Consider the following 25,758-nt stretch of genomic DNA (forward strand, 5'->3'; position numbering starts at 1 on the left):
AAAAGGAAAAAGAAAAAGAAAAAGAAGAAGGAATAAATGATCCATACAAGGAGCCTTAGGGACATTTGTCCTGAGCTCTTGCCTCAACATGGGGCCATGCTGGTTAGGGGTGGAAGGGATGTAGAGGACAGCTGTTCCAAGGATTCCCTGGGGGAGTGCAGAGGGACATGAGAAGAGGAACAGACCAGCAACTTCTTGGGGATGAAGAGGGCAGGAGAATGTAATAACTGAGGGTCAGAGGAATGGGATCTTGATAATGCCTTGAGGGGCTTGAAAGGACTGGTGTTCCAGAGACAGTAACACCTTAAACAAAGCCCCAGTCAACCCACCCTAGTTACAGCTCTTATGATCATCACAAACTGGTCCTTGGGGATTCGCTGCCACCACAGCCCACTCCATCCCCAACTCCTCAACCTTCCAAATTGCCAAATGTAATAAAGCAGCTGGATTTATTCATGTGAGGAGGGAGAACAACTCACCTTCAGTTTTCTCCGGGCGTTGAACTTTCTCAAGCATTCCACGGTCTCCTGCCGGTGCATCATTGATGCCACTGTAGAGCGTTGCTGAAAAGACAAATGCAGAAGGAGGTTCACCCTGAGAGAAGTCCTGAAAATGGCATTCCAGGCAAGTTTCCTAGCTCCAATGCCCAGATGAGAAGGAATGCTACTGTACCTTGGATAAGGTTAAACCCTCAGTAGGCATCCAAAAAATGGGCACAATCCTATTTGCCCTCCCTCTTGAACATAGGGTTGCTGAGGTTAGAATGAGATCATCATTGTAAATGGACTTTTAGAATTAATGTATTCTACAAATGCAAGTTTTATAGGAGGATAATAGTTTGAATAATAAACAATAGTGTACACTAATGATATCTCCAGAGAATACTCGAATCTTCCCAGGAGAGAGAAGGCAATGAAAGGACAGTCTGATTGTTAATAATGAACCACAGACCATTAGATCTGGAAAAGGCATTTAGCATTCATCTGGTTCAATTATCTCAACTTACAGATAAGGAAACTGAGGCCCAGAAAGGGGAAATTATCCCAAGTTACTAGCACTTTCTTAACTTCTAAAATTAATGGCCTCAGTCTTCATCCCACTTCTCCTCTGCAGACTGTGACCCTGCAGACCACCTCTTCTTCCCAGCCTGGACCTACTACACACTCTTCCTTAGACTTCCATGATGCTGCTTACTCTTAGCCATCCACTTGACTAGCTGTCCCTTCTCAGGCTCTTTTCCAGATCAGCATCAATCTCTAGGACCCTCTATGTGGATATGCCGCAGGGCTCTGACCTGGATCCCTCTTCACTTTCTTTTTGTGACCTGGTCAGATTCCATTGTCTCAATTAATGTGTGTAGACAGATGACTCCCAAATTGACACATTCAATTCTCCTCACCCTCCTCATCTGTTACAAACAGAAGTGACCAAAATGGAGTCCATTCTATTTTCTGCCCAACATCATTCCTCTTCTAACTTCTGGATTTCTATGGAAAGCACCATCACCCTTTTAAAGTCATCCAAGCCTGCAATCTTGAAGTCAAACTTGATTCTCCCCTCAGTACACCATCATCTCATATCTAATCAGTGACAAAAATAAAATAAAAATTTTTAAAAATCTCCTGGGAATTCAGGGAATCCTGGAAGGATTTCCATGGACCGATGCTGAGTGAGATGAGCAGAAGCAGAACAACATTGTACACCCTAACAGCAACATGGGGGTGATGATCAACCTTGATGGACTTGCTATTCTACCACTGAAACAACCAGAAACAATATTAGGATATCTGCAATGGAGAATACCATCTGTATCCAGACAAACAATTATGGACTTTGAACAAAGACCAAAGACTATCACCTTCAAATTTGGGAAAAAAATCCCTATTATCCTATTATGTAATTTTATGTAATTATGTAATTTTCTTCCTTAAGGATATGATTTCTCTGTCATCACATTCAACTGAGATCAATGTATAACATGGAACCAATGTAAAGACTAACAGAATGTCTTCTGTGGGGGTGGGGGAGAGAAGCAAGAATGGGGGAAAAATTGTAAAACTCAAAATAAATAAAATCTTTTTAAAAACAAAAATCTCCTTTATTCTGCCTCCATCATATCTGATTTATTCATTACCTTTTCTCCACCCACATAGATATCACATTTGCTTGGAGCTTTAGTATTCTTGCCCTGGACTATAGCAATAGCCTTATAATTGAGGTTGCTTTTAGAGTCTTCTCTTTCTCATCTATCTTCAGTATAGTCACTAAATTAATATTCCTAAATGGCATTCCTGATCCAATCACTCCTAAACTCAAAAATATCTCATGGCTCCCTATTGCTGCTTGGCATTTAAAGTCTGGCACAATATGACTCACCTTCCTTTCTAGTCTGATGCCATAATATTTTCAACCCTTCATATGCTCTTTATATATGTCATACTGGCCTGCTAGCTGTTTCCCATAGGGAAGCTAGGGGGTACTTGGATTCAGAAAGAGCCCAGTTCAAATCTTGCTTTAGACATTTATTAGTTATATGACTCTGGAGAAGTCTCTTAACATAAATCTCAGTTTCCTAATCTGTAAATTAGGAATAATAATAATAATAACAACCTTCCTCCCAGGATTATTGTGAGAATCAAATGAGACAGGATATGAAAAGCATTTTGCCACTTATCACCACTCTTAAAGCAGAGAGATAAAATGACTTGTTTAGGATCTCAGAGTTACTAGGTCTCTGAAGTTGGATTTGAACTTAGATCCTCATGACTCCAGAGTCAGAATTCTATCCATTGACACCTAGCTGTTTTAAGTTCTTTTTTTTTTAGGTTTTTGCAAGGCAAATGAGGGTTAAGTGGCTTGCCCAAGGCCACACAGCTAGGTAATAAGTGTCTGAGACCAGATTTGAACTCAGGTACTCCTGACTCCAGCCAGGGCCAGTGCTCTATCCACTGTGCCACCTAGCCGCCCTGCTTTAAGTTCTTAACAGAAAGTTTCTGGTACATAGAGCATAGTAGGTTTTTAATAAATGCTTTTTGCTGCCAGCTGTTGCCCATAGTAACATGTGGTTTCCTCTTCTAATTTACTACTTTTTCTATGGTTTAGAAACAATAACTAAAAGCTTGCTCCAACTGTTTGCAAAGTAAAAGAGAGGGTCTCTATTTTTTAATTTTTGCTGCCCATAGACCATTTTTGGGGAGGGTTATGTACTAGTTCTCAGTCTCATTCTGAATATATAATGGAGCTAAATTCTAAATAAGCAATATCTGTCTCATATTACAAATACAGAGCATGTCAACTCAGATTGGTACTGCTAGATTCATGCTCATCACAAGCTACTCAGTTTAGAAGATTGGTCAAAAATACAACCAAACCACAGGGAGACCACTTTTTTAGTAAAGAGAATATTCCAGAGAGAGGAAATGCCCTTTTGTTGAATCACAGAAAAGTTGGAAAGGACCCCCAAGGTCATTGACTCTAACCTGTACGTGACCAAGAATGACTCCTACAACATTTCCCATAGACAATCATCTAGTTTTCACTTGTAGCTAGGTGAAGCAGTGGATAGAGCTGGGCCTGGAATTAGAGAGACTTGAATTCAAATCTAGCCTCAGATATATGTATATATATATATATATATATATATATATATATATATATATATATATATATATATATATATGTTAGCTGTATGACCCTGGGTAAATTGTGACTCTGGGTAAATCCTTTCACTTCTAATTGCCTCAGTTTCTTCTGCTGTAAAATGAAGATAGAGCACATATCTCTAAGGATAAAGTTATATTTGTAATGTCAAATTTAGTAGAATAGTAGGGTCCTTAATAAAAGTTTATTCCCTCCTCGGGTCTTAAGTAAAGACCAATCTATTATCTCTGAATAGTTATAATAAGTAGAACATTTTCTAAGCTTAAACCTGCCTCTGATGCCAAGAAGAATATTGCAATTCCCTCTTCTGTCACACATGGTACCCTGCAAATTCTTTTTTTCTCTTTTTTTAGGTTTTTGCAAGGTAATGGTGCTAAGTGGCTTGTGCAAGGCCACACAGCTAGGTAATTATTAAGTGTCTGAGGCCGGATTTGAACTCAGGCACTCCTGACTCTAGGGCTGGTGCTCTATCCACTGTGCCACCTCGTCACCCTGCAAATTCTTTTAGACTGCTATTCTATATGTCTCTCTTCCAGTCTCAACAGTCCCTTCAACTGGTTTTTCTGTGACACAGTCTGCATCCTAATTGTTCCCCTCCAAATTTTCCTGGTTTGATCATTAACTTCATAAAATATGGTAACCTAGGCTAAGCACAAACTCTATACATCTTTTGACTAGTCTGAGGTATAGAGAATCCTCCCCTTAGCATACAGGCAGCCTATTATCAATCTTAGTGCAACCTCAGATACACCAATGTCTTGTGGTGGTGACATAACACCATTAGCAGATATTGGACTTGGGTCCACTAAAACCCCCCAGATTTTTTTCAACCTTACTGCTGTCTAGCTAGGATCTTAGTTCTCCCTGCAATATGACACTTACGCAGACCCATGGGTGTTTCAGTGCTTGGTCAGCTGTGATACGCTTGGCAGGGTTTATTGTCAGCATCTGGTTGATTAAGTTCTTGGCTTCAGGAGTCACAGTGTCCCATTCTGGGGATGGAAACTAGGGAGTGGGAACAAGGGAAGGAGAGATGGGGAAAACATGAGTACTATACTGTACCCAGTAGGTGGGCACCAAGTCTTCCCTGCCTCAGTTTCTTATACTGAATACCTTCTCAGGCAGGGATAGGGAACCTTTGTTCTGCCCGTGGGCCAGAGGTTCCCTACCCCTGCTCTCTGGGGTTTGGTCCATTGAGGCAGCACAGAAAGTATTAGAAATTAAGTAATATGTGTTCCAAAGCCTCTAGAATACAAATGACTAAGACTTCATGACCAAGGAAGAAAGAAAGCAACATGGATGGGGGCAGTTAATGTGGTTCTGTTAAGCAACAGAAGTTCTAGATGGGATTCTTTCCTTCTCTCAGGTTCTTTTTAAAGGGTTGCACAAGAAACTGCTTCTTCAAGCAGGGAGGGTGGGGGAGGAGAGGACACCATATGCCCCTCCACAGGTAACCCACAGAACAGGACAGGACCCAGGATTATATGGGCCTAAAAGATCAACCAAAGGCACACCCCACTGCTCCCAGCCCCTTTTCTCCCCTTAGGCCTACACTAAGGGAGTGGTTGGGCCCCTCCCAGCATGTCCTTACATCATAGGCTCCAGCTTTGATCTGCTGATACAATTTGTGCTGATCCTCATCCCAGAAGGGGGGGTATCCCACCAGAAGTATGTACAAGATCACACCTACAAGAAGACACAAAGCACACCATGGAAATAGGGTCATCCATCCACCTGAAGGCACAGGTAAGGGATGAACAGAGTGTAGAAGCATTCAGCAAACTGGCAGAGATACTGTGTGTGTGTGTGTGTGTGTGTGTGTGTGTGTGTGTGTGTGTGTGTGTGTGTGTGAATCTCAGGGAAAGGAAGGGAGGGAATAAGCTTTTACTAAGCATCTACCATGTGGCAGTCACTATGTTAAGTGCTTTACAAATATTTGCTCATTTGAGAGGAATTTCTCATCACTTTAGGGCTGTGCTCCCTTCTTCACCTTTTATTGAGGGGTAGGAGAAGAGGGAGCTCAGTCCACCAGGCAGAGAGAGAGACATTTATCCTCATGCTCAGTATCCTCACATTGTTGATACAATTTATATTCAATTGAACCAACTTCTTGGTCTTGATTTGGTTCTAATACAAGGGAACTTAATACAATGTAGCAAGAGAACCTTCCCTGATCACTTGGTTAAAGAGTTATGATGTGACTATTGGTCCCCTGGTAGTGGACTGAGCTCTACCCATTCAAATATTACCTACTGGCCACCTCCCCCCCACTCTCCAAATCTCCTGAAAATAAGGCTGTGTATCTGTGTTATAAAAGGGCTTACCGCAGGCCCAGATATCCACAGGTTTTCCATAGGGATCTTTCCTCAAGACTTCGGGGGACAGATACCCTGGCGTACCAGCAAAGCCTGTGTTGGGAGAAAAAGGCAGTGGTCCACATGGGTCTGCCTCCCATGCCATCATATGCAGGATACCTCATTTTCCAAGCTTATTCCCTTTGCCCAGGCCTATAGCTTTTTCTGAATTTGCATCTGTCTCTGCCCTGGGCAGCAGAGATAGACTCAGCTTTGAGACTTAAGAAAAGGACAGCAGTGAGTACAACCCCAGAATCAAGGACAGGCAAACAGGACTAGATGCACCAGAGCTTCCTGCTCATCTCCCCAAAATGGAAGGAAGACCCAGAACCACAAGGTTGACCCAGCACTGGACACAGCTGGACTGGGTGTCCTAGGAAGGTAAGAAACACCGGAATTGGGGCAGCTAGGTGGTGCAGTGGATAGAGCACTGACCCTGGAGTCAGGGGGACCTAAGTTGAAATCTGGCTTCAGATATTTAATAATTACCTAGTTGTGTGGCCTTGGGGAAGTCACTTAACCCCTTGCCTTGCAAAAAAACCAAAACAAAACAAAACAAAAACCCCATTGGAATTTTAGCTCTCATTCTGCCCAAGGAAGAGGAAAATGGGAGGGGGTGCTATACATCGTAGAAAAGGGGGCACCCCTTACCGAACCAAGCCTGTTGATCTCCCTGCACCTCAATGGCCAGTCCAAAGTCAGCCAGCTTGACAGCAGCACCCTTGCATTTACTCGCCAGCAAAAGGTTCTCAGGCTGAAGAGGGAAGAGAGAGAAACTTGTCATGCCCTCAGCCCCTAAGTCTGCTCTTCACATCACCTACAGAGGAAGCAGAAGAGAGACTGCAACCCAGGCCAAAGGACATCCTGCAATCCTCTGCTCCTCGTCCTCTGTGGTCCAAACACTACCAAGGCTGACCACCAGATGGCGCCAAGATGCCGCAAGGTGCGGCAGCAGTAGGCTTGGAGACAGTACCTTGAGGTCACGGTGCACGATGTCATGCTGGTGGATGTGGTTGACGCTCTCTAGGATCTGATGAATACAGTGGCTGAGAAAGCAAATGGGAAAGAAAGAGGGAAGCGGGGTTAAACCACAGTCACTCCGAGCCCAAGGGGGGCAGATCTTTGCCCTCATCCATAGCTCATAACAGGGAAACGAGGGACTCTCAGAAAGGGCAGTAGCTGACTTCAGAAGACCCACAAAAAGATCCTTGGAAGCATGACAGCCCAAACCGGGGGGGGGGGATGATTTCCCCCTGCCTCAAACTTATCTTTGGCAGCCTGTGAAGTCACCTGTGGGGCATGCGTGTGTGCGTGCATGTGTGTGTGTGTGTGTGTATGTGTAGGGGTGGGGGGGGGCAAGGAAGGAGGTAGAGTCAGGCTTCATCTGGCAAAGAGCCCTCCCCAACCCCACCCTTCTGCCCGAGCTCCCCAGTTTTCCTTGCAGCTTTACCATTCTGGGTGCCTATTCACTCTGTGTCAGTAAATATTTATCAAATGAATCAGCCACTCTCAAAGAACAGTCCAGGACCAAGGAGTTCAGATTCCAAAACTATTTTCATAATAATATTAAGTTGTTTTCATTTCTAACATAGTAAACATCAATAGCTACAACCCACAGAAATAAAAGCTCTTTGTGATAGGGGAGGTCTGCAATAATTTTGAGAATCACTGGCATGAATAAATGAAAAAGAAATACCTGAACACCGACCAGAAACAAGGCATGGTGCCAGGTATTGCTGGATATAGTTCCTGTTTATAGACTGGTGAGGAAGATAAGATCATTGCTAATAAGAATTAGTAACTAATATTAGTCGATTTTCCACCAGCAGTGTAGCATGGTAGAGTGAATGGGAGACTTGGGAGGCAGGAAGACCTGGGCTCAAGTTTGGCCTCAAACATTTGAGTAGCTGTAGGATTCTAAGCAAATCCCTTAACTACTCTGAGCCTCAATTTCCTCATCTGTAAAAGGAGGGTAACCTACTTTCTGGGGTTGTTCTGAAGAGCTTTGTAAACTTTAACTTGCTATAAACATAAAGTATATAATGTACAATGAAGTGCAACACAAAATACCAGACAAGATGGAGGGTCAGGGGAAGGAAAGGGCTTGGTCATGTTTTTGTTTAGAAAAAAGCTAGCTTAGGCTCGAGCATGATAATCAGTGACTCAGTTCTCTTCAGCAGGCATAATTGCCCTCAACCCACCCCAGTCTGCTCTACATTTCAGACTTCAAGTGGTACTCTGAAACATGGAATTTTAGACATTCTGTCCTACCCACCATACAATGTTTCCCCAGGGAATGCCCAGAGAGAAAGGGAGAGGTGAGGTGTCCTGCCTGGTAAGGCATAGGGAGCCTCTGATGTCAGTCTTTCCCCCCAAGCAATATTAACTTCCAATTTCTCCCATCAAAAACCCATGCTGGGACTCCCATCAGAGGCAAGGGCTCTGCAGAGCCCTACAAATACACACTACAGGCTGCAGGGTCAGACAAGAAGGCTACTCCCTGCTCTCTCCACAAAAATGTATAATTAGAACAGAGCCGGGCCGGCAGAGAGCCTTCTGGCCAAAAATGGCAAAAGTGTGAAGTGTCCCAGCTGAGCCAGGCCAAACCCACTGGCACCGTCATCCCCCATACTCCCCCTTCCCGCCTCAGCAGCCCCCCCCACCCCAGGCTCCCAGGACTATCTCCCTCCTCCCTTTTTTCCCCCCACCCCCCTCCCCAATCCCTACTGGGTCCTAGGCCATCCCCACAAGCCCCGGAATTTATCTTCTCATGAGAGATTCTCTCTTGAGGTTTAAGCATCTGAAACTGATTAACAGATAGTGGCTTCAAGAAACTCTTTATCTCCTCAAGAAGTGACCAGAGAGATCTTGAGATCCAAATCAGCCATGGGCAAAGGGTATGCCAAGCTAGGCTGTAGGAGGAACCCACTCTCACAAACCTGAAGTGCTAGGATGGGGACAAGTGGAGTTAAGAGTCCAGAGAAGGAGCTGGACAAAGCTTATCCAGAAAACATCTAATGCAAGGAGGAGGATCTTTAAAAGATTCAGACACCAGGATATCCACATTATCTCCAGGAATAAGAACACTCCTTTTATTAAACAGCACCCGGGATGGTAGGACCTTCACTCTAGGGATGGATTTGGCACCTGGCTATCATGGTCAGAAGATATCATGAGACCAGAAGACACAGAGATCTAGCTAGCTTAGATTCATGCAATCAATACTTATTCAATGAAAAAATTTATTAAGTACCTACTGTGTGTTAGAGACTACGGAGAAAAATGAAGACAAAAATGAAATGCCACCCTGCTTTCATTAGACTTGCAATCTACTGCAGGTTGGAAGAGGCATTGGACAACACATATACAATAAAAGATTCACACAAATTAATCTTAATTTTTCATTAGACTGTGAGCTCCTCATGGACCTCTATTTGTATCTCTGGCACGAAGCCAAGAGCTGGGCAATATAGTTTGAGATTAATAAAGGCTTATTGACTAATTTTCTTGAGGGAGTATAGGGAACAATCAGAAAAGGTCTCATATAGAAAGTGCCATTTGGATAATTTTTGAAGTTCAGAATTCTAAAGGTGGACAAGTCAAAAGATGAAGGGGACGGAGTGGGATGGGCAGAATGTAAAAGATGGGAGATGGGAGTGATGTGTACAATGAACAAGAAGAAAGTCAGTTTGACCGGCATGTAGGAGGGGATGGTACAACAAGCCTAGTAAGGTAGCTGGGAGTCAAAGTAGGAAGGGGTCTAAATAACAAAGGAGTTTATATTTTCCTAGAAGTAATAGGGAGTCATTGGAGATTCTCAAGCAAGAGTGTCACAGTCAGAATAGAATGTTGGGTAACCAAACAAAGAATGGTTCCTTGAGGACAGGGATCTTATCTTACTTATCTCTGTGTTCTACATTGTGCCTCCCACAGTGTCTTGGCTGGAGCAAGTGCTTAATAATTCTCTATTGAATAAATGTTTGGATATAGGCGGTATCAGAGCGGTTGCTGTTGGAGTAGACAACCCACAGAGGATGTGCGTTAGAAAAAGGCATTTCTGGGAGGGAAACTGGCTAAAATCTGGGTAAGTTTACAAGTTAAGTTTATAACCCTGACCTGGCTCGAACAAGTCCAGACCACTTTCGTGAGAAAAAACCATTTCAAATCTTTTTTTTTTTTCCTTCCTGTGTGGTGTAGACCTGAGATTTTATCAGTGTACAGAGTGGTGTCCAAGGCAGATGGGCAACTTCTTCATGACTTAAGTCTCAGCAAGTTATCTGGGGCTGCCCATGATTACATAATATGTATATGTCAGAGGTAGACAGGACTTGAATTCAGGTTCTCCTAACACCAAGACTGGCCCTGTATCCACTCTACAAGCTGGCCTCTCCTCTGAATTTTAAAACACCTGATCCAGGGAGGCAAATCACCTGGACCAGAAGGCAGCCAAGAGCTACAGCAGAAATCTACTGAGATCAAAGCCCAGAGAACCCAAGCCGCAGGGCGTTTACTAAATACTGCAGGAAAAAACCCTGCATCTTTATTAACTGATGCTCACCTGGCATCGGCTTCACTGTAGTACTCTCTGGCTACAATGTCTTCAAACAGTTCCCCGCCGGTAACGCTGTAACCCAACAAGAGGGAGTTAGAGGACAGGCAATCCCCAGGACAGGAAAGGATGAAGCTTCCAGCAAAACCCAAACCACCCCACGCAAGGTCATCTCTGTTTGCGCTTTTCCTTTACAGATGGCCCTGTTCCAGTCTTGTAGAATCTTGAGACTGAACTAGCACCTGGCAAATAGTGGCCACTTAATGACCTTGTTTATAGGATATTGATTACCTTCATTGCAGTCACATTTCTATGACCTTCATATCATTTAAGAGGACCAGAATGAAACAAAATGAAGGTCTAAGAGAAAGCACCTGGCCTATCTCCCAAAATAACACCTGTGTGTTATTTCTCCCATTGGGAGAAACCCGATATTAAATTTGACACAGACACCTGGATCTAGTGTAACTAGCTAAAAAAATGGTAAGGAGGGCTTCCAAGAAAACCAAGAATGCCTTCCCAAGATGGTACAACTGCAGTCTTGCAACAGCAGAAACCATATGGAGCCAAGTTACTAATAAAGGCCAATTTGCTCCCTCTAGAAAATTTTGGCTGGGGGTGACAGCCACAGATTTCATCTATGTGGGGATCCCCTGGATAGAAACTCCATCCCCCAATGCAGATCACTGATGCTGGTTACATCATTTTGGGCCTTAGGAAATGGCTTGAAGGCTGTTGTTGCTGTTATGGTTGTTTGCCCTTCATTCTCGAAGAAGACCATGTCATCAGGGAGGTGATGCCATGACATGCAAGGGAATTGGGTTTAAGTGAGAGGGTGCTGTGCAAAGTTACCAGCATAGGTTAAACTATATAACTGATATGTAACAGAAACAGGTCCTGAATGCAGGACCTCATTGCTAACCCTAAAGCCTAATTTCTTTCTAAAGAATTAAAGGTACAAAAGTCTCATTTCCTTTGTTGACCCAAAGGGTCACCCTTTCTCTCTCTCTCTTCTACCCCCAGAAAAAAAAAACAACAGAGTATGCAAAGAGAGTGTTATAAATTTATCTCCATCTATTTATTTATTTTTGGTTGGGTCTGTGATTACATTGGTGTACGAACTCTACCAAAGTAGGTCAACACCTTTTCTGCAATCTATAGGTTTGGAGAGTTGCCTGGAAGTACTTAAAAAAATTCCATGATTTGGCAGGGTTACAAATTCAGTATGTATCAGAGGCAGCATCTGAATCCAGGACTTCCTGACTCCAGGATCAGTTCTCTCTATCCACAAGATTATGCAAGCCCCTGGGGAGACCACTGCTTCCCATCATCCACTGGAGTCATGAATTCCAAGCCTTTATCTTAAGCCAGGGAAGGGGTGGAGTGGAGGAAACCGCCCAAATGCTCCTAATGCAACTCCCAAGCCAAGGGGCACTTACAGGTCAAAGACGAGGTAGTGGAACCCTTCTTCAGAAATACTGTCATGGAGACGTACTGTAAAAGGAGACAGAGAGAGGTTAGCAAGAAAGAAGACTCAGAAAGCCCTTCATCTTTTTGGTACAGAGACTCCTGTCCTCTCTCCCCACTTCTTGCCCATGTATTCACTTCTCTCCATCACAGCAAGTTATCAAAGGAGCTGCACAATCAACTGTAGATAATAAGATCTCCTCATGCAGGGCAAGAGAAAAGAGAGAATCAAAATTCAGTACAACAAAGGATCCAAAGAACAAGACAGAATGAAGAGGTAAGTCCAGGAGATGGAAGATTTGGGCTGATATGGAAATGGAAAGGGAGGAGAAACCGGCAAGTCCATTCCATAGGGTAAGAGATAAAGGAGAGTTCTCTGAGAGAAATCTGTTGGGAAGGATAAAATCTGATGATGTAAAAAAACAGGAATATCAATAATTTTTTTAAAGAGATGGAGAGGAAAAAACCAATTCTCTTCTACTTTCTTACTTTGCTTGTCTGTTCCCATAGCTTCACTGTAGGGGACCCTCAAACCTACAACTCCAGACCTGATCTCTCAGCTGAGCCCCAGTCCTTAATTTTTATCTGCCTGCTCAATGTTTCCTGCCAGCATCTTGAACTCATCCAGTTCAAAACTTAACTAGCTAACTAGCTAATCCATCAACAGCATTTATTAAACCACTTCTAAATTGGAGACACAAAGTTTCTACCCTCAGGGGGTTTACAGTCTATCAAAGCTAATCTCCCCCCCCCCCAATCTGCTCCTTTCCTCCACACCACCCTACTTCTATTAATGGCAATGCCATCCCCCTACTAATTCAGATATGAAACCTCATATAGCTTCAATTCTCCCCTCTCTCTCCTCATATCCAATCTTTGACCAAAGCATGGATCTGCCTCCACAGTATCTTTCCCATCCCTTCCTTTCTATAACTTGTACATGGCTCTCTTCTCTTGATCAGGCTGGGGATTGTTATAATAAAGCAATTTCTCTGCCTCTAGCCTTTCCTCTTTGCTATTATCCCAAAAGGAAACTTCATAACATGTAAGTCTGAGTTATTTATTTGTTCAAAAAATGCCAGCAGATCCTCATCACTTCCCAAATAAAATACAATCTCCTTAGCCTGGCATTCAATGCCTTTCACAATCTGGTTCAAATGTACTATATTTCCCTTAGCCTTATCTCATAGTCTATGCTTCAGTCAAACTGGTTTACTATCTATTCTGGAATCTCACAGTGTCCTTTTTCTGTTCCCATGCATTTTGTATATCCATCACCCCCAATCCTTACAATGACTTTCCTTCATGTTTCTTCCTGATGAAATCTTTCCTCTTTAAAAGCCCAGCTCTGGTGCCACCAATCCCTCCAAGAAGTCTCCCTTGATTTTACTGCACTCCTTCCATCCTTCTACTGAAAAAGGATTCCTTCCTCCTTCAATCTTTCATGCTGTGATATGATCTCACCTATTTTCAAAGATACAGAGCAAGAGGGAGCTAGTCACACTGTAACTTGTTTCATGGATATTGGTGTACATGTCTTATCCTCCTGATATTCTGCAAGCTCCTTGAGAAAAGAGACAATGTCATATTTTAATTTCTGGGTTTCCAGAACCTAGCCTAATATCCTTGCATATCACAAGCCCTAAAATAAATGTTTTTAGTTGAGTATTAGTAGAGAAACAGAGGGAGGAAATGGCATAGGGCAAGGCTGGACGGAGAGAGATGATAAAAGTAAAAGTAGCTAAGAATTAGGCAAGAATGCCATGGGATTAAGCTTACAGGAGGGGAAACCGAAATTAAGAAAGTAAAAGAAAATGGGAAAGGGGGAGGGTATAGCCAAGGAATGAGAATTATGGGAAGGTAGGTGAAGGGTAGGCAAAAATCCAGAACACTCAGGGCAAAGAAGAATCGTACCAGGTATTTAAAAAAAAAAGACCCAGGATAGCCCTTCAAAAGCAGAAGATACCCAAGGCAATGAGGCAAGATATCCAAAAAAAGATAAACCATGTGTAAAGGTTAAGGAGAGAAACCAAGAATCCCTTTCCATTCCCTGCCCCCCATACCTTCTGAGCCAAGAACCAACTTAGAGTTTCTTCAGGTCTCCTCTCCAATCTTTTGCCCACAAAGCCACCTTTTGGGTAGGGTGCCAAGCCCTGATCATCATTCTGATGGAAGCATCAACTACCGTTAGCCCTTGATGTTAAACTCCCTAGCCGGAGGATACTCTTTGCTCCTCCCATTCAGACCAAAGGTAGGCAGAATGAATCCTCTCCCTCAGACTATTTTCTTGCCCTAAAAACACTCCATGGGGGAAGTAGGCTTAGCCCTGGACCCCACAAGTTTTCCCTCCTGTCTTCTAGAATACAAAGAGAATTCATTACCAACACCACCCAAACTCAACCAGGAAAGCCCTTGGTCAGAGGTATAAAACCAGAAGGAACAGCTTCTATGAAGGCTGTTGGCTCAGGATTACCCAAGAACCCAAATACTAACCGTTGTATATTTTTAGAAGAGGTCTACTTTACAGAGTATTTGCACATATTTTATCAGATCCTGATAATGACAGTGGGAATGAAGGACGGGAAGGGGAAAAAATAGACATCAACCCCATTTGACAAATGAGAAAAATGAGGCAAAACTGGGTAAGTAGCTTGTTCAAGGTCAAGCAGAACTGAGGCTACAATTTCGATCTCTGAAGCCTTAAGGTGGAACCTGCTTTCCTCCCTAATTTGATACAAGATTACAAATCATGCCAAAAGCTAAAAAGAAATCAACAATCCTCACCATGCCTGAGGTACCACTGATCATCTACCTCATTTTCTCTCTACCTCTTGGAGGGGAATGGATGGCAGGTACCATTCATCCAAAGGGACAGGCAATATCCTGCTCCTCAAAGACAGCCTAGGGCTCCTAAGTCTGCCTTGCCTTCCAAGGAACCCATTCTTAATCAAAAGCTACCTCTTTCAAGACCAACAGAGAAAGAAGAGGACTTTTATAAGTCTCAAATTCTGCTTTCCTATAACAAAAACACCTTATTTCATACAATTCTGGGAGAACATTATTATCCCTATTATACAGATGAGGGAACTAAGACAGACAGAGGTCTTGCCCATGGTAACAGAGTAAGTGTCTGAGGGCAGATTCAAACCCAGATCTTCCTGATTCCAGGTCTAGCTGCACCACCTTGCTGCCTTATATAGTAATCTCTTAGCTAATGATAATAATAAATATTAATAATAACCACCTATATAAGGTGCCTTCAAATTTATGAAGTATTTTACAGGTATTATCTCATGAGAGCCTCGTGCTAAAGTAGTATTATTACCCCCAATTTACAAATAAGGAAACTGAGGCTAAGGACCATTAATGATTTCCTCAGGTCACACAGCTAGCTGGTAGGCATAGCAAGTGTGAGTCATCCTGACTCCTGAGTCTCATACCCATCTGCCACACCTACCCATCCTTTCTTCTAGCACTTTTAACCAGGAGGTACTACTACTCAGTTGTTCCTCCAAAACCATGCCTTATGCTAACTGTGGCTGTGGCAGCTGCTCTCATTGCTTCCAAAAGGCCTTTCCCATTTAATTAAAAATTTGCTATTAAAAAGCATTAAAGTGTGTAATACAAATAATCCCTTGGAAATCATCTGTCCCAGAAGCTAATGACCAGCTTCGTTAGAACGGTGACTAACAGTGGCAGGATGGTGAGCTGACAGGCCAGCAGGGACCTCCGCAAAGGGGCAGGCTCAGGGGATTACTGCAGAATCGGGCCTACTCCTCCACACTTCAGGATCCCACTCACCCAGAGCCAAGAGCAAAGGCAGCCCAAGACCCCTCCTCCCCTCAGTTCTGCACACAGCCCATCAAGGCAAGTCTGGGAAACAGAAAAGATTGCAAAGAGCTGGGGCCCCAGTGGAGAGAAATGCTAGGATCAGAACATGGGCAAAACGAAGCTGACCCCAGGACCACAGCCTTCAAGCTGGGAGGAACCTTCGACTAGGCCTTCATTTTTGAGATGAGGTTACATACAGGCTGATAAGACCTGCTCAGGGTTTCTCAGATAGTAAATGGAAGTAGTAGTTGAACCCTGGTTCTCTTGACTCCCATGCCAATGTCTTTTTGTCACAGTGGAGAGTGTGCTGGGCCTAGAGACAAGAGGGGCTCAGTTTACTTCTTTCCCATTAAAAAGAAACAAGACTGATCAATCCAGTGCCTTTCAAGGGCAGGGATTGGGGAATGGAAGAGACCAGAGTTCAGATCTGGCCTCATACACTTAACAAGCTGTGTGACCCCAAGCAAGTCACTTCACTTCTGCCTCAGTTTCCTCAACTGTAAAATGGGGAAAATAAGAGACCTACCCCCCGCAAAAGGTTGTAAAGAACAAATGAGATCATGGCAAAGTGTTTAATACAGGGTCTGGCTCACAGTAAGCACTATATAAAAATGTTAGTTTTTGTTATTAGCTTTTATTATTAGTGGTGTGGCCCTGGGCAAGTCACTTCACCCCTGTTTGCCTCAATTTCCTCATCTATAAAAGGGAGATAATAATAACCCCTAACCTCCCAGGATTATTATTGTTAGGATCAAAGAAATAATCATTGTAAAGTGTCTGGTACATTTTTAAATGTTAGTTTTCATTATTATTTCTAATTGCTTTTTCTTCTGTATCACAGCTGCCTATAAACTTTCTAGAGTAGAGATTTTTAATATGGGGTCCATAAACTCTTTATACTGAGAACTATATTCTAATATAATTGGTTCCTTTGTAATCCTCTATTTTATTTTTAATCCTATATTTTATGCATTTAAAAACAACATTCCGAGAAGGGGTCTATGGGTTTCGCCAGACAGGCCAAGGCATCCATGCCCACAGACACAAACTTAAGAACCCTTGGCATAGGACCACATCCCAAATAGAAGAAAATCAAGACAAGGAAGATTAAGCACCTATTATGGGCTTGGAGGAAAAAAATGGTAGACTGATCCAGGATCTCTGCCGAGAAAACCCATTTGGGGGTCAGGAAGAGATGGACATGACTGAAAAACAACTGAACAACAACCGATGTGCCAGGCTGCCAAGGTAAAGGCAAGAAGAGGTTGCCTCCCATGCTCCTATCATGTTTAATAAACCAAGGGTTTTGTTTAGACTACAGCCGATTTTGGAAGCCAATTTAATTGACACTAGTTGACCTGTTCCATCCTTCTCCCGTGCCTATGGCACCAGGCTTCCTCTATAACTCATCTTCCTCATCCCCTGAGAGGCCAGCTCTATTCTGTTGTGGATGGCCGTAGACATTATGATTCCAACATCTTAGGAATGTTTATAGTATTTCAGCAATAAACAGAACTATTTTTCTTTAAACTGTTAAAAAAAAAAAGAAAGCAAGCAAGCAGAAAAATACTCAGAGCCTGGCCAAATCCTCAGATGCCTCTTCTTGATGCTGCCAACATTATCCTCACGTTGCGTAGGCTTATGGACTGACAAAGCCCCAGCCCAAAGTGGGATGCTTCTGCTTACAGCTCTCTTGAAATCATCCAACAGCATCCTACATCTCTGCTAACAAACCTTTTGTCAAAACAGCCAGCCAGGGTGGAAAACAAAGGGTGCCCCCAATCCCTCCCAGCCACTTGGTCAGGAGAAGTAGGGGGTAGTGCTCTGGGCTTTGGAGTTTCTGAGCAGGTATGAGTCCCCAGAGGCACTACCTTTAGCAAGTGGCATTATCAAGGCATATTCTCCTTCCTTTGCTGAATTTTTATTTTTTTTTTCCACACTCATCTTGAGCCTAATGGGTCCCAGGGTAAAGGCAGACAGGATAGAAATGAACATTGAGTTCCTCAAGATCTAAAGAGTCTCTTTCTTAGCTGAGGGAGGCAGCTTAGGCTAGTGAAGAGAGGCTTGGTTAGGGTCAATGGGACTGGGGTTCAAATCTTGCTTCTGAGGTTTCCTATCTGTATGACCTTGAGCAAAGTCACTTCATATTCCAGTCTTGGAGTCCCCTGCCAGGTCTAGATCTAAGATCTTATGATTTGGAGTCTGATGAACTTGTCAGTCAGTCAAGAGTATTTATTTAGCTCTTATCATATGTCAGTAAGCTAAAATACAAAGAAATCTAAGCTAAGCTAAGATACAAAGAAAAGTAAATTGAAGGTCCCTGCCCTCCGGGAGTTTGGAGCCTAATTCCCCTTCCCAAACCATAGAATATAACATAAAAACAGGATAAATGGAAAGTGCAGAAGCTGAGAATCTGGAAAGACCTTCAATAGATGTTAGGATCTGAGTTAATGGTAATGAGAGGGCAAAGGGAAAGACTGAGATACAGAAGATCTAAAGGACACTCTTCCTTCCCCAGTGTAGTTTAGTGGAAAAAGTACTGGCTCGAGTGTCAAAGGATGTAGGTTGAAATCCTTCATTTGACACTCTGGATGACCTTGGAAAAGTTACTTTCCTTCCCCAGGGCTTCAGTGTGTTGGGTTAGTCTCTCTGACCTCTTGAGGTCTTTTCCAAATCTTGATCGATGTCTCTATGTTCCACCAAGGAACGGTGCCAACATACCTAGGGATGAGCCTAGTTATCATACTAGCCTAGACTCCATGACATCAGAGTAAGGCAGACCCCAGGGTACAAAGACAGCATGCCTTTCATATTTTACTGGGCAGTTAACAGGGTTGCTTTTCCTTTCTCAAAACTCCACTTCTTGCTCCTTTCTCAGGGGCCCTTGGAGTTCAGCAACCTGGTAACCAGTAGATTTTAACTCTTGGGATAGGTAGCAATCCTACTTGGGGAAGAGAGAGTGAGGAGAAAATGAATCTCTGACCCTTTCTACTAAATACAATTGCTGAAACCAGGTATTTCTAAGTCTGAGGACAAGTAGTTGGTGAAAATCTGATCTATTCCTCCAGCACCAAACTGCAAGTTGGTTCACTGGGATGGGTGAGTTGGGGGAAGGATGGAGCCAAGAGGGTCATAACCCTAGAGGATGGGGGCAGAGGGAGAAAAAAGAATGAATAGGAGGCACCAAGCCACCACCTCTTCTTCCCCTTGACAAGCCAGGTCAGAATCCATGGCAACGTCCCCACAGCTCCCTCAGCCACTGCTGTCACATCTCCAAGAGGAGCTCTTTATAACCAGGAAGGCAAGCTCAGGCCTCATCTTCTTTCCAGGCTCTCATTCTCAGACTCATGCCCTCCTTCTCTCCCTCTCACCAGTTATTCTCATAGGAATAGAGCCCCAGGCCAACCTCCTTCCCACCAGCACAGGATACTAGGAGCAGTCTTAGAATGGGGTCACCATGCTAGGCCCACAGATTCTAGCTTTGCAAGGCACCTATCCTGGGCCTGTCCTCATGTTGTCCACTGCCTCGGTTACAGTAGACAAGTGTTAGAACAAACTGATACTGTCCTTTTTTGGGGGAGATGGAGGTGGGGGGGAGCTGCCAAACTAAAGGTGAGGGGCAGCTAGGTGGCACAGTGAATAGAGCAGTGGCCCTGGAGTCAGGAGAACCTGAGTTCAAATCTGGCCTCAGGCACTTAATAATGATCTAGCTGTGTGGCCTTGGGCAAACCACTTAACCCCATTGCCTTGCAAAACTTAAAAAAAAGTCCTAACTAAAGCTGAAACCAAGTCACATATCTGATTTCTATGACTATGGGAAGATGGAGGGGAGAAGGAAAAATGGTTAGAAATACGGGGGGGGGGGGTCCAGATGTTTGTCAGATATAATCACATCATGTTCTTTCCTATCCATTTTTACATACCTTTCATTCTATTTCCTTGACCTTTTGGTAGATACTCCATCACAGGTTAAGTGGCATGGTTCTGCCCTTTGCACTCTTAACTCTTTCAATGAAATGCTTCATTCATTCATTCATTTTTTGGGGGGGTAGAGGTAAGAGGGGAAAAGATTCATGGACCTAAGACTAAGAGCTTGAAAGGGCCTGGTGAATCCCCCTAATCTAATAATTTCATGGATGAGGCAACCCTGAAAAAGTGAAGTCACTTTCCCAATGGTAATAAGTAACAAAGCCAGAATTTGAACACAAGACCTTTACCTCCAAATTCAACATGTCACAGTCTTCAGTTAGTCATAAAATGCATTTCTCTTCACTCAAGGAGCAATGGGCAGGGAATGAGGGGATTGGAAGAGTTGCCTTTCAACAATGAGGTTTTTACTCCAAGATTTACCCTGCTCTGGTACTCCTGGGTGGCCGTGGAGGCTCACAACACTGTGTTTGTTCTTTCTAAGGGCCTATGGGGTGTTGTTCTCTGATTCAGATTCCTAGAATTCACCCCTTTCCCATTAAAGAGAAACAAGACTGATCAATCCAGGGCCTTTCAGGGGCAAGGAGTTAGGGCTTATCTTGAAAGACCACCCAAGAACTGGAGTGTGTTCAGAACCCAAGGGCCTATTAGCTCGAAGGTGCTGGTTCTGTGCAACAGGGTCCACCTTTGCCCAACCCATAGGAAAGGTTGCCAATCTGCTGTAGGGGGTAATTCAAGCTGAAGATGTTGAGCTGTAAAACAGCCTTGCATGGTTTGAGTTCTGGTTACCTCGGAACCGTGGCTCTCCCTGTGGCTCCGAGTAGGAGATCACCCACGTGGGTGCTCTCCACCCTCACAGCATCAAAGGGTTTCGACAGCTAGCCATGAGCTCCTGGAGGTCAAAGGCTGGTCCATTTTTCAATAGCACAAAGCAATGGAAAGAAGCCAGACCCGGCTTCTCCAGAGGAGACCTGGGTTTGAATCCTACCTTAGACTTCTTATTAGTTGTGGGATGTGGGCCCCTTAACAAATATTTACCAAACATCCCCAGAAGCAAGGCACTGTGCCATGTGCTGGGGGAGAATAAAAGATGATCCTACTTCTAGTCTAGTAAGAGAGATAAGATTATTATCAATAATAAGAATGAATAATATTATATGGCAAAGTGCCTGGCTTACAGAAACTGTTTAATAAATGACTGTTGATTGACAGATTGAGAGCTAGACTGGGAGCCAGCAAGGCTTGAATATGAATCTCATCTTCGATACAGGTTTGGGTGACCCTGTGCAAGTCATTTATTAGCTCTGAGACTCAGTTCCTTCATCTGTAAAAAAAGGATAAAGATTCCTGCAGTGCTGACACTGCTGGGTTCTGGTGAAGATTGAGCAAATTAATGTAGTTTGCCATTATTAGAGCAATATAGTAATGTAGGCTAATCTTTATACCAGATCAGGGCTTTGCAGCACCTGTAAAGGACCAGTTATTGAAGAATACAGCAAGTCACCACAGAGCCCTCACCTCTGACAGGAGCTCAGAGGCCTGGCCCTCTGGACATGGGGGAGCCCCCAAAGTCTTCCAACTAAGGACTGGGAAAATTCCTTCCCCTTCCGGAGGACTTTCCAGCCCAAGCTCATGAGATGCTCCCCTGTGCCTCTCCTCAAGACAAGGCCCTGGTTTCTGCTCAGTCTTGGCAGCTGGCTTAATTTCTGGCCCCTTGTCAAGGAGCAGCAAATCAAGGCCAATGGTTTTGCCAAAGACTGTTTCAGCTGAACAATGTAAAATTTAACTGGAGTGGGTTGTGTCAGGCAAAACTCGGCAGGCTTTGGAACAGCAGACAATCTACTCCTGTTCCCCCCATTGAGGGGGAGGGGAGGGGAAGAGCTGGGGGGGGGGGAGAATATTCCTAATTTTTTTCCTTCCAAGTTACTTTGGGGCAGCTTGCTTTCCCGGCTCTGGGGGAACACAAACCCAAGCACCATGGAAACCCTTTGAGTGTGCATGAAACTGCAGCAGAGACAAAACGCAACAAAATCCTGACCCGTTTGAGGTGACGAGGGGTGGCCCCTGCTGAGGGGCACTGGCAGAATTAGCTGCCTCCAGGACCGAGGCCCTGGGAACTCAGTCTGAGGAAGGAGGAAAGGTGAGTCAGGAGACAAGCATCCCTGGGCCCCGGGAACAGGCCCTACAGGATGGTGGGGGTGGGGAGAATCAGGCCCCCAACTTAGGACATAGCTGAAGCTCAAAGCAAGGGCCCGGTCCAAGACCTGTGTCCTAGTACAGAGAAAAAATAGCATCCGAGGTGCAGGACCTGGGTCTGAATCCTGATTCTGCCCTGGCCAAACTGCTAACCTCTATCTTTCGTTCAATGAGGGTTCACTCAGATCAGTTACAATCCTATAATCTTAGCTTTTCCCACTGACTATGCTAAAATACCCTTGGGCAAATCTAAGCCTCAATTTCCTCACCTGAAAATTGCGAATAACAGCACCCATACTACCTACCTCACAGGAATGTTGTGAAGATCAATGTGTCATAGATTTAGAGATAGATGGGGCCTTAGGGGTCCCATTTGACAGATTAGGAAGCTGAGGCCCAGAGAGAACAATTTGGTCAAGGTCATACAGCTAGTTAATGGTGGTGCAAGTGCTACAACCGAGGTTCTCTACCTCCAAACTCAGCATTTTTCCTAAGGATCATGCTACCTTCTTCACAGCAGACAGAAAAAGCACTTTGTAATTATGAGCATTCCATAACTCGAAATGAGACTGCTGTTGTCCTTTTTTTAAACACATCAGAGCCAAACCAGACGCTAGAAGAAGAACATGTGTACAGACATCCCCAAAAGACAGAACTGTTTCCACCATCTTCCATAAACAGGCAAGGAACCAACCAGTGTACCCAAAAGCACTTACCAATGTTTGGGTGTTTCAAGAGCCGGCATATTCGGGCCTCCCGTTCTAACTTCTGGTGATCTGCAATCATAAGAAACAAAAGATGTCAACTTAAAAGATACTGACTCAGGATTTCATAGTAGCTCACTCTTACAAATAGCTTTTCTTCCCTGGAAAATGGTGAAAATTTGATGCCCTATTGATGAATAGTTCCTCTCCTAGAGAAGTCTAAAGACTTCACCCTCTTGGATCTCACCCTCTCCATGAAGTCAATTCTAGATCAGTCTGGCTTCTTTCCAATTCTATATAAGGAAGTATGGGATATAGGGGAAAGGGGCCAGAGGACCTCAGTTCAAATCCCATTTCTGATGTTTACAACTTGGTGTGTCCCTGGGCACCTCCTTCACATTCTTGGGCCCATAAAATTAGAGGACTATACCAGAAGAGACCTCTGATATCCTTTCAAGGTCTAGCTCTGTGACTGGGCTCCAAATAAAATCTTCTCCAAATAAAGGCAGAAGTAAAGATTGAGCTTCTGAAGATCCCAGGGTGACTCTGCTGCAGGAGAAAGGATGGCACAGTGGAAAGACAAGGGCTCAGATCTCACCTCTAAGACTTTGTTCTGGACATCTACTTATCTATAAAGTCAAAGGTTTAGACTAGATGGCCTCTAGGGTACTATGGGGATCTTGGTAGTTGTGAGACCCTTGAGTATAAAAGGTAAGGAGATTCTTCTTCCTCTGCTCATGTCCAGCTTCTCCCTCAGCCCACACCACTCTCTCACATCAACACTTCAGGGTCCCGTTGCTCTAGGATCTATCCCTCTCCTAGTTAAACTGTCCCCACAGCCTTGAACCTTATTCTGATTGCACCCCAACATAGACAGGCACACACACATACAAACACAATGTCTAAATTATTTTTTCCCAAAGGTGGAAAATTTTCTTAAGTTTTGACCCTGAGCAGAATCCATTATGTGTAATGACCTGGGACTGGGGTGTGGGGGGGGTGTACAAAGAGAAAAAACCAAAACAGTCCTTCCCTTCCAAGGAGTTTATATGGGTTCCTAGGAAAAGAGCCTTTATATCCAACTCAAAACAAACAAACCAGAAAAGCCCCTCCAAAATGCATACTTCATTAAACCCTCTTCCATCCTATCCATGGTCACTCCAGGCCATCTAAAACCACAAGGGAAAGATTTTGGGTGTATTAGCACTCCTCCTTGGTGGGGTAAACCCTTGAGGTGGTTCTGGTTCACTGAAAGAGGGAAAATGGGCAGAGATGAGGATTGCATCCTTGTGCCTGGCTGGCTAATCCAGGCCAGCTGCTCATCTGGATCAACCCCTTCCCGCCCACAGATTCAACATGGTTCCTAATTCCACTTGGTCTTTCTAGGATACCACTAAGGGAGGGCTGGGCACAAGCATCACTGCCACATCTGAAAACATCCCATCAATCCCAGGGGCAAAGCAAGATAACCACAGTTTACAGCATGATAAGCATCTTTTGACTCTGGAGGGTCCTCTCCCCCCACTCCCCCACTATTTGTGGATGGAGAGACCATCCAGAATGGCCCTTGCCTGTGGGCATGGAAGCCGTGGGTCCCTTCTCCCTCCTCCCCTCCCCATGTTGCTCCCTCCCCAACTAGTGCCTGGCTGTCCCAGTCAGTGTGGGCAAGAGGGCCGCTTGGGATGCAGGGGCTGAGGGGGAAGGCCCAAGGAGATTAATGCTTATCTCCTCATTTAAGTCTCTTACAAGCTAATGGTTACAGCTTCAGAGCAGCAACAACACTAAAAATAAGGGCACTGCCAGTGAGTCAGAGTGTGAAAGAAAGGTCTACCCATACTTCCAAGTAGGGAAGGAAGAGATGGAAATCAGAGTCTGGCTCTGACCTCTCCTGACCAGATCCACTGCTCTACTCAATCTCCCTTTGGTCCAGTCTACAAACCTCATGCTAAGCCAATTTGAGGAACAGGCCCCATCCCACAGACCACTCTGAAAAGGACACTTGCTCTTTGTCTTTTGCTGCAGGACAAGTTTTGTCTATACACAGGCACAGTCAGGCAGGTTGCTCAAAAGGGTCCAATTTGGGAGGAGGGGTGGGCTACAAAATTCATTCCAACTAACACAGGCTCTGAGGATAAAGACAGAAATGAAATGGTCATCGCCCTCAGAGCACTTCTATTCTGATGAAGATGCACACAACTAAAGTAATAAAGACAAGGTAGTTGGACATAGTCTCAGCAAATGGGGCAATCCCTTGGGCAAGAGCTTAGAAGGGTGGTTGAAGTGTGGCGTAAAACCAGGGCTGGAGGCCTAAGCAAAGGTGGGCAGGACTGGCTAGCCTTGACCTCAAGCCTGGGCAGTGACTGACCACCCACAGGGGCCCTTGACGTGAGAGCGCAAGGCCTCTAACCCAGACCTAAGCTGAAGAAGACTTTTTCTAAAGACTCCCCCCCCCCCCATACATTCCACCATGGCTGGGGCTTCTTCCTCCCCATTTTGGGTGGGGGAAACCCCTGGGCCCCATGTCAGAGGCTTGTGGGCAGAAGATGCTTTCAGTGGCAGGGGCTGTTCTGTTGGGATATGAAATCCCCTCCTGTCCCCAGCCCCCAGGAAATCCAGACAGCTGCTGGGATCTCTGTTTCCTCAGTCCTTTGGATGGCAAGGTTGTAGCATTCTGCTGCCACAAGGATGCTTGATGCTCAATGAGCCATGTGGTTTCTGACTACCACACACTCCTCACTACCTCTCTCCCCAGCCATCTCTCCAATAGCTCCAGCTGTTATCGCCTGTCTCCCCCAACCCCCCAACCCCTGTATACTTCCTGTCCTATAACAACCCCCCCAGGGCTGCTTCTGTGACCTCGGGAGAAAAAGCCAAGTGCTCCATCGCAGTAGCAGCTGCATTTCAGGAACCAGTCCTCTGTGTGTGTGTGTGTGTGTGTGTGTGTGTGTGTGTGTGTGTGTGTGTGTGTAAGCCACCTTGGTCATATCTATCACTCCCTGCTCCCCAGAAGTGGCCAAGGCTGGAGGCAGTGGGCACCATCATCTTATCCAGTGAGGGGGACCCAGTCCAA

General features: G+C 44.5%; 1 protein-coding gene and 1 long non-coding RNA gene across 15 annotated transcripts in view; one reads left to right on the forward strand and one right to left on the reverse strand.

Moving 5' to 3' along the window:
- The window catches only part of CAMK2G (calcium/calmodulin dependent protein kinase II gamma), a 61,157-nt gene that overhangs the window by 25,284 nt on the left and 10,115 nt on the right, over positions 1 to 25,758 (reverse strand). For all 14 annotated transcript variants that reach the window (XM_074232860.1, XM_074232862.1, XM_074232861.1 and 11 more), the window contains exons 3-11: positions 22,701 to 22,760; positions 12,003 to 12,057; positions 10,573 to 10,638; positions 6,988 to 7,060; positions 6,666 to 6,768; positions 5,985 to 6,068; positions 5,252 to 5,346; positions 4,543 to 4,665; positions 480 to 563 (exon numbers count right to left, since the gene is read on the reverse strand). In XM_074232860.1, coding sequence (XP_074088961.1) covers positions 480 to 563; positions 4,543 to 4,665; positions 5,252 to 5,346; positions 5,985 to 6,068; positions 6,666 to 6,768; positions 6,988 to 7,060; positions 10,573 to 10,638; positions 12,003 to 12,057; positions 22,701 to 22,760 — 743 coding nt within the window. The remainder of the gene's footprint in view (positions 1 to 479; positions 564 to 4,542; positions 4,666 to 5,251; positions 5,347 to 5,984; positions 6,069 to 6,665; positions 6,769 to 6,987; positions 7,061 to 10,572; positions 10,639 to 12,002; positions 12,058 to 22,700; positions 22,761 to 25,758) is intronic.
- On the forward strand, positions 9,876 to 17,232 carry LOC141520918 (uncharacterized). The gene is made up of 3 exons (XR_012477794.1): positions 9,876 to 10,098; positions 12,184 to 12,307; positions 16,857 to 17,232. It is a non-coding gene; the product is annotated as an uncharacterized LOC141520918 (long non-coding RNA).

This window comes from Macrotis lagotis, chromosome 4 (genome assembly GCF_037893015.1).
Source record: "Macrotis lagotis isolate mMagLag1 chromosome 4, bilby.v1.9.chrom.fasta, whole genome shotgun sequence".
In the NCBI taxonomy this organism is placed as follows: domain Eukaryota; kingdom Metazoa; phylum Chordata; class Mammalia; order Peramelemorphia; family Peramelidae; genus Macrotis; species Macrotis lagotis.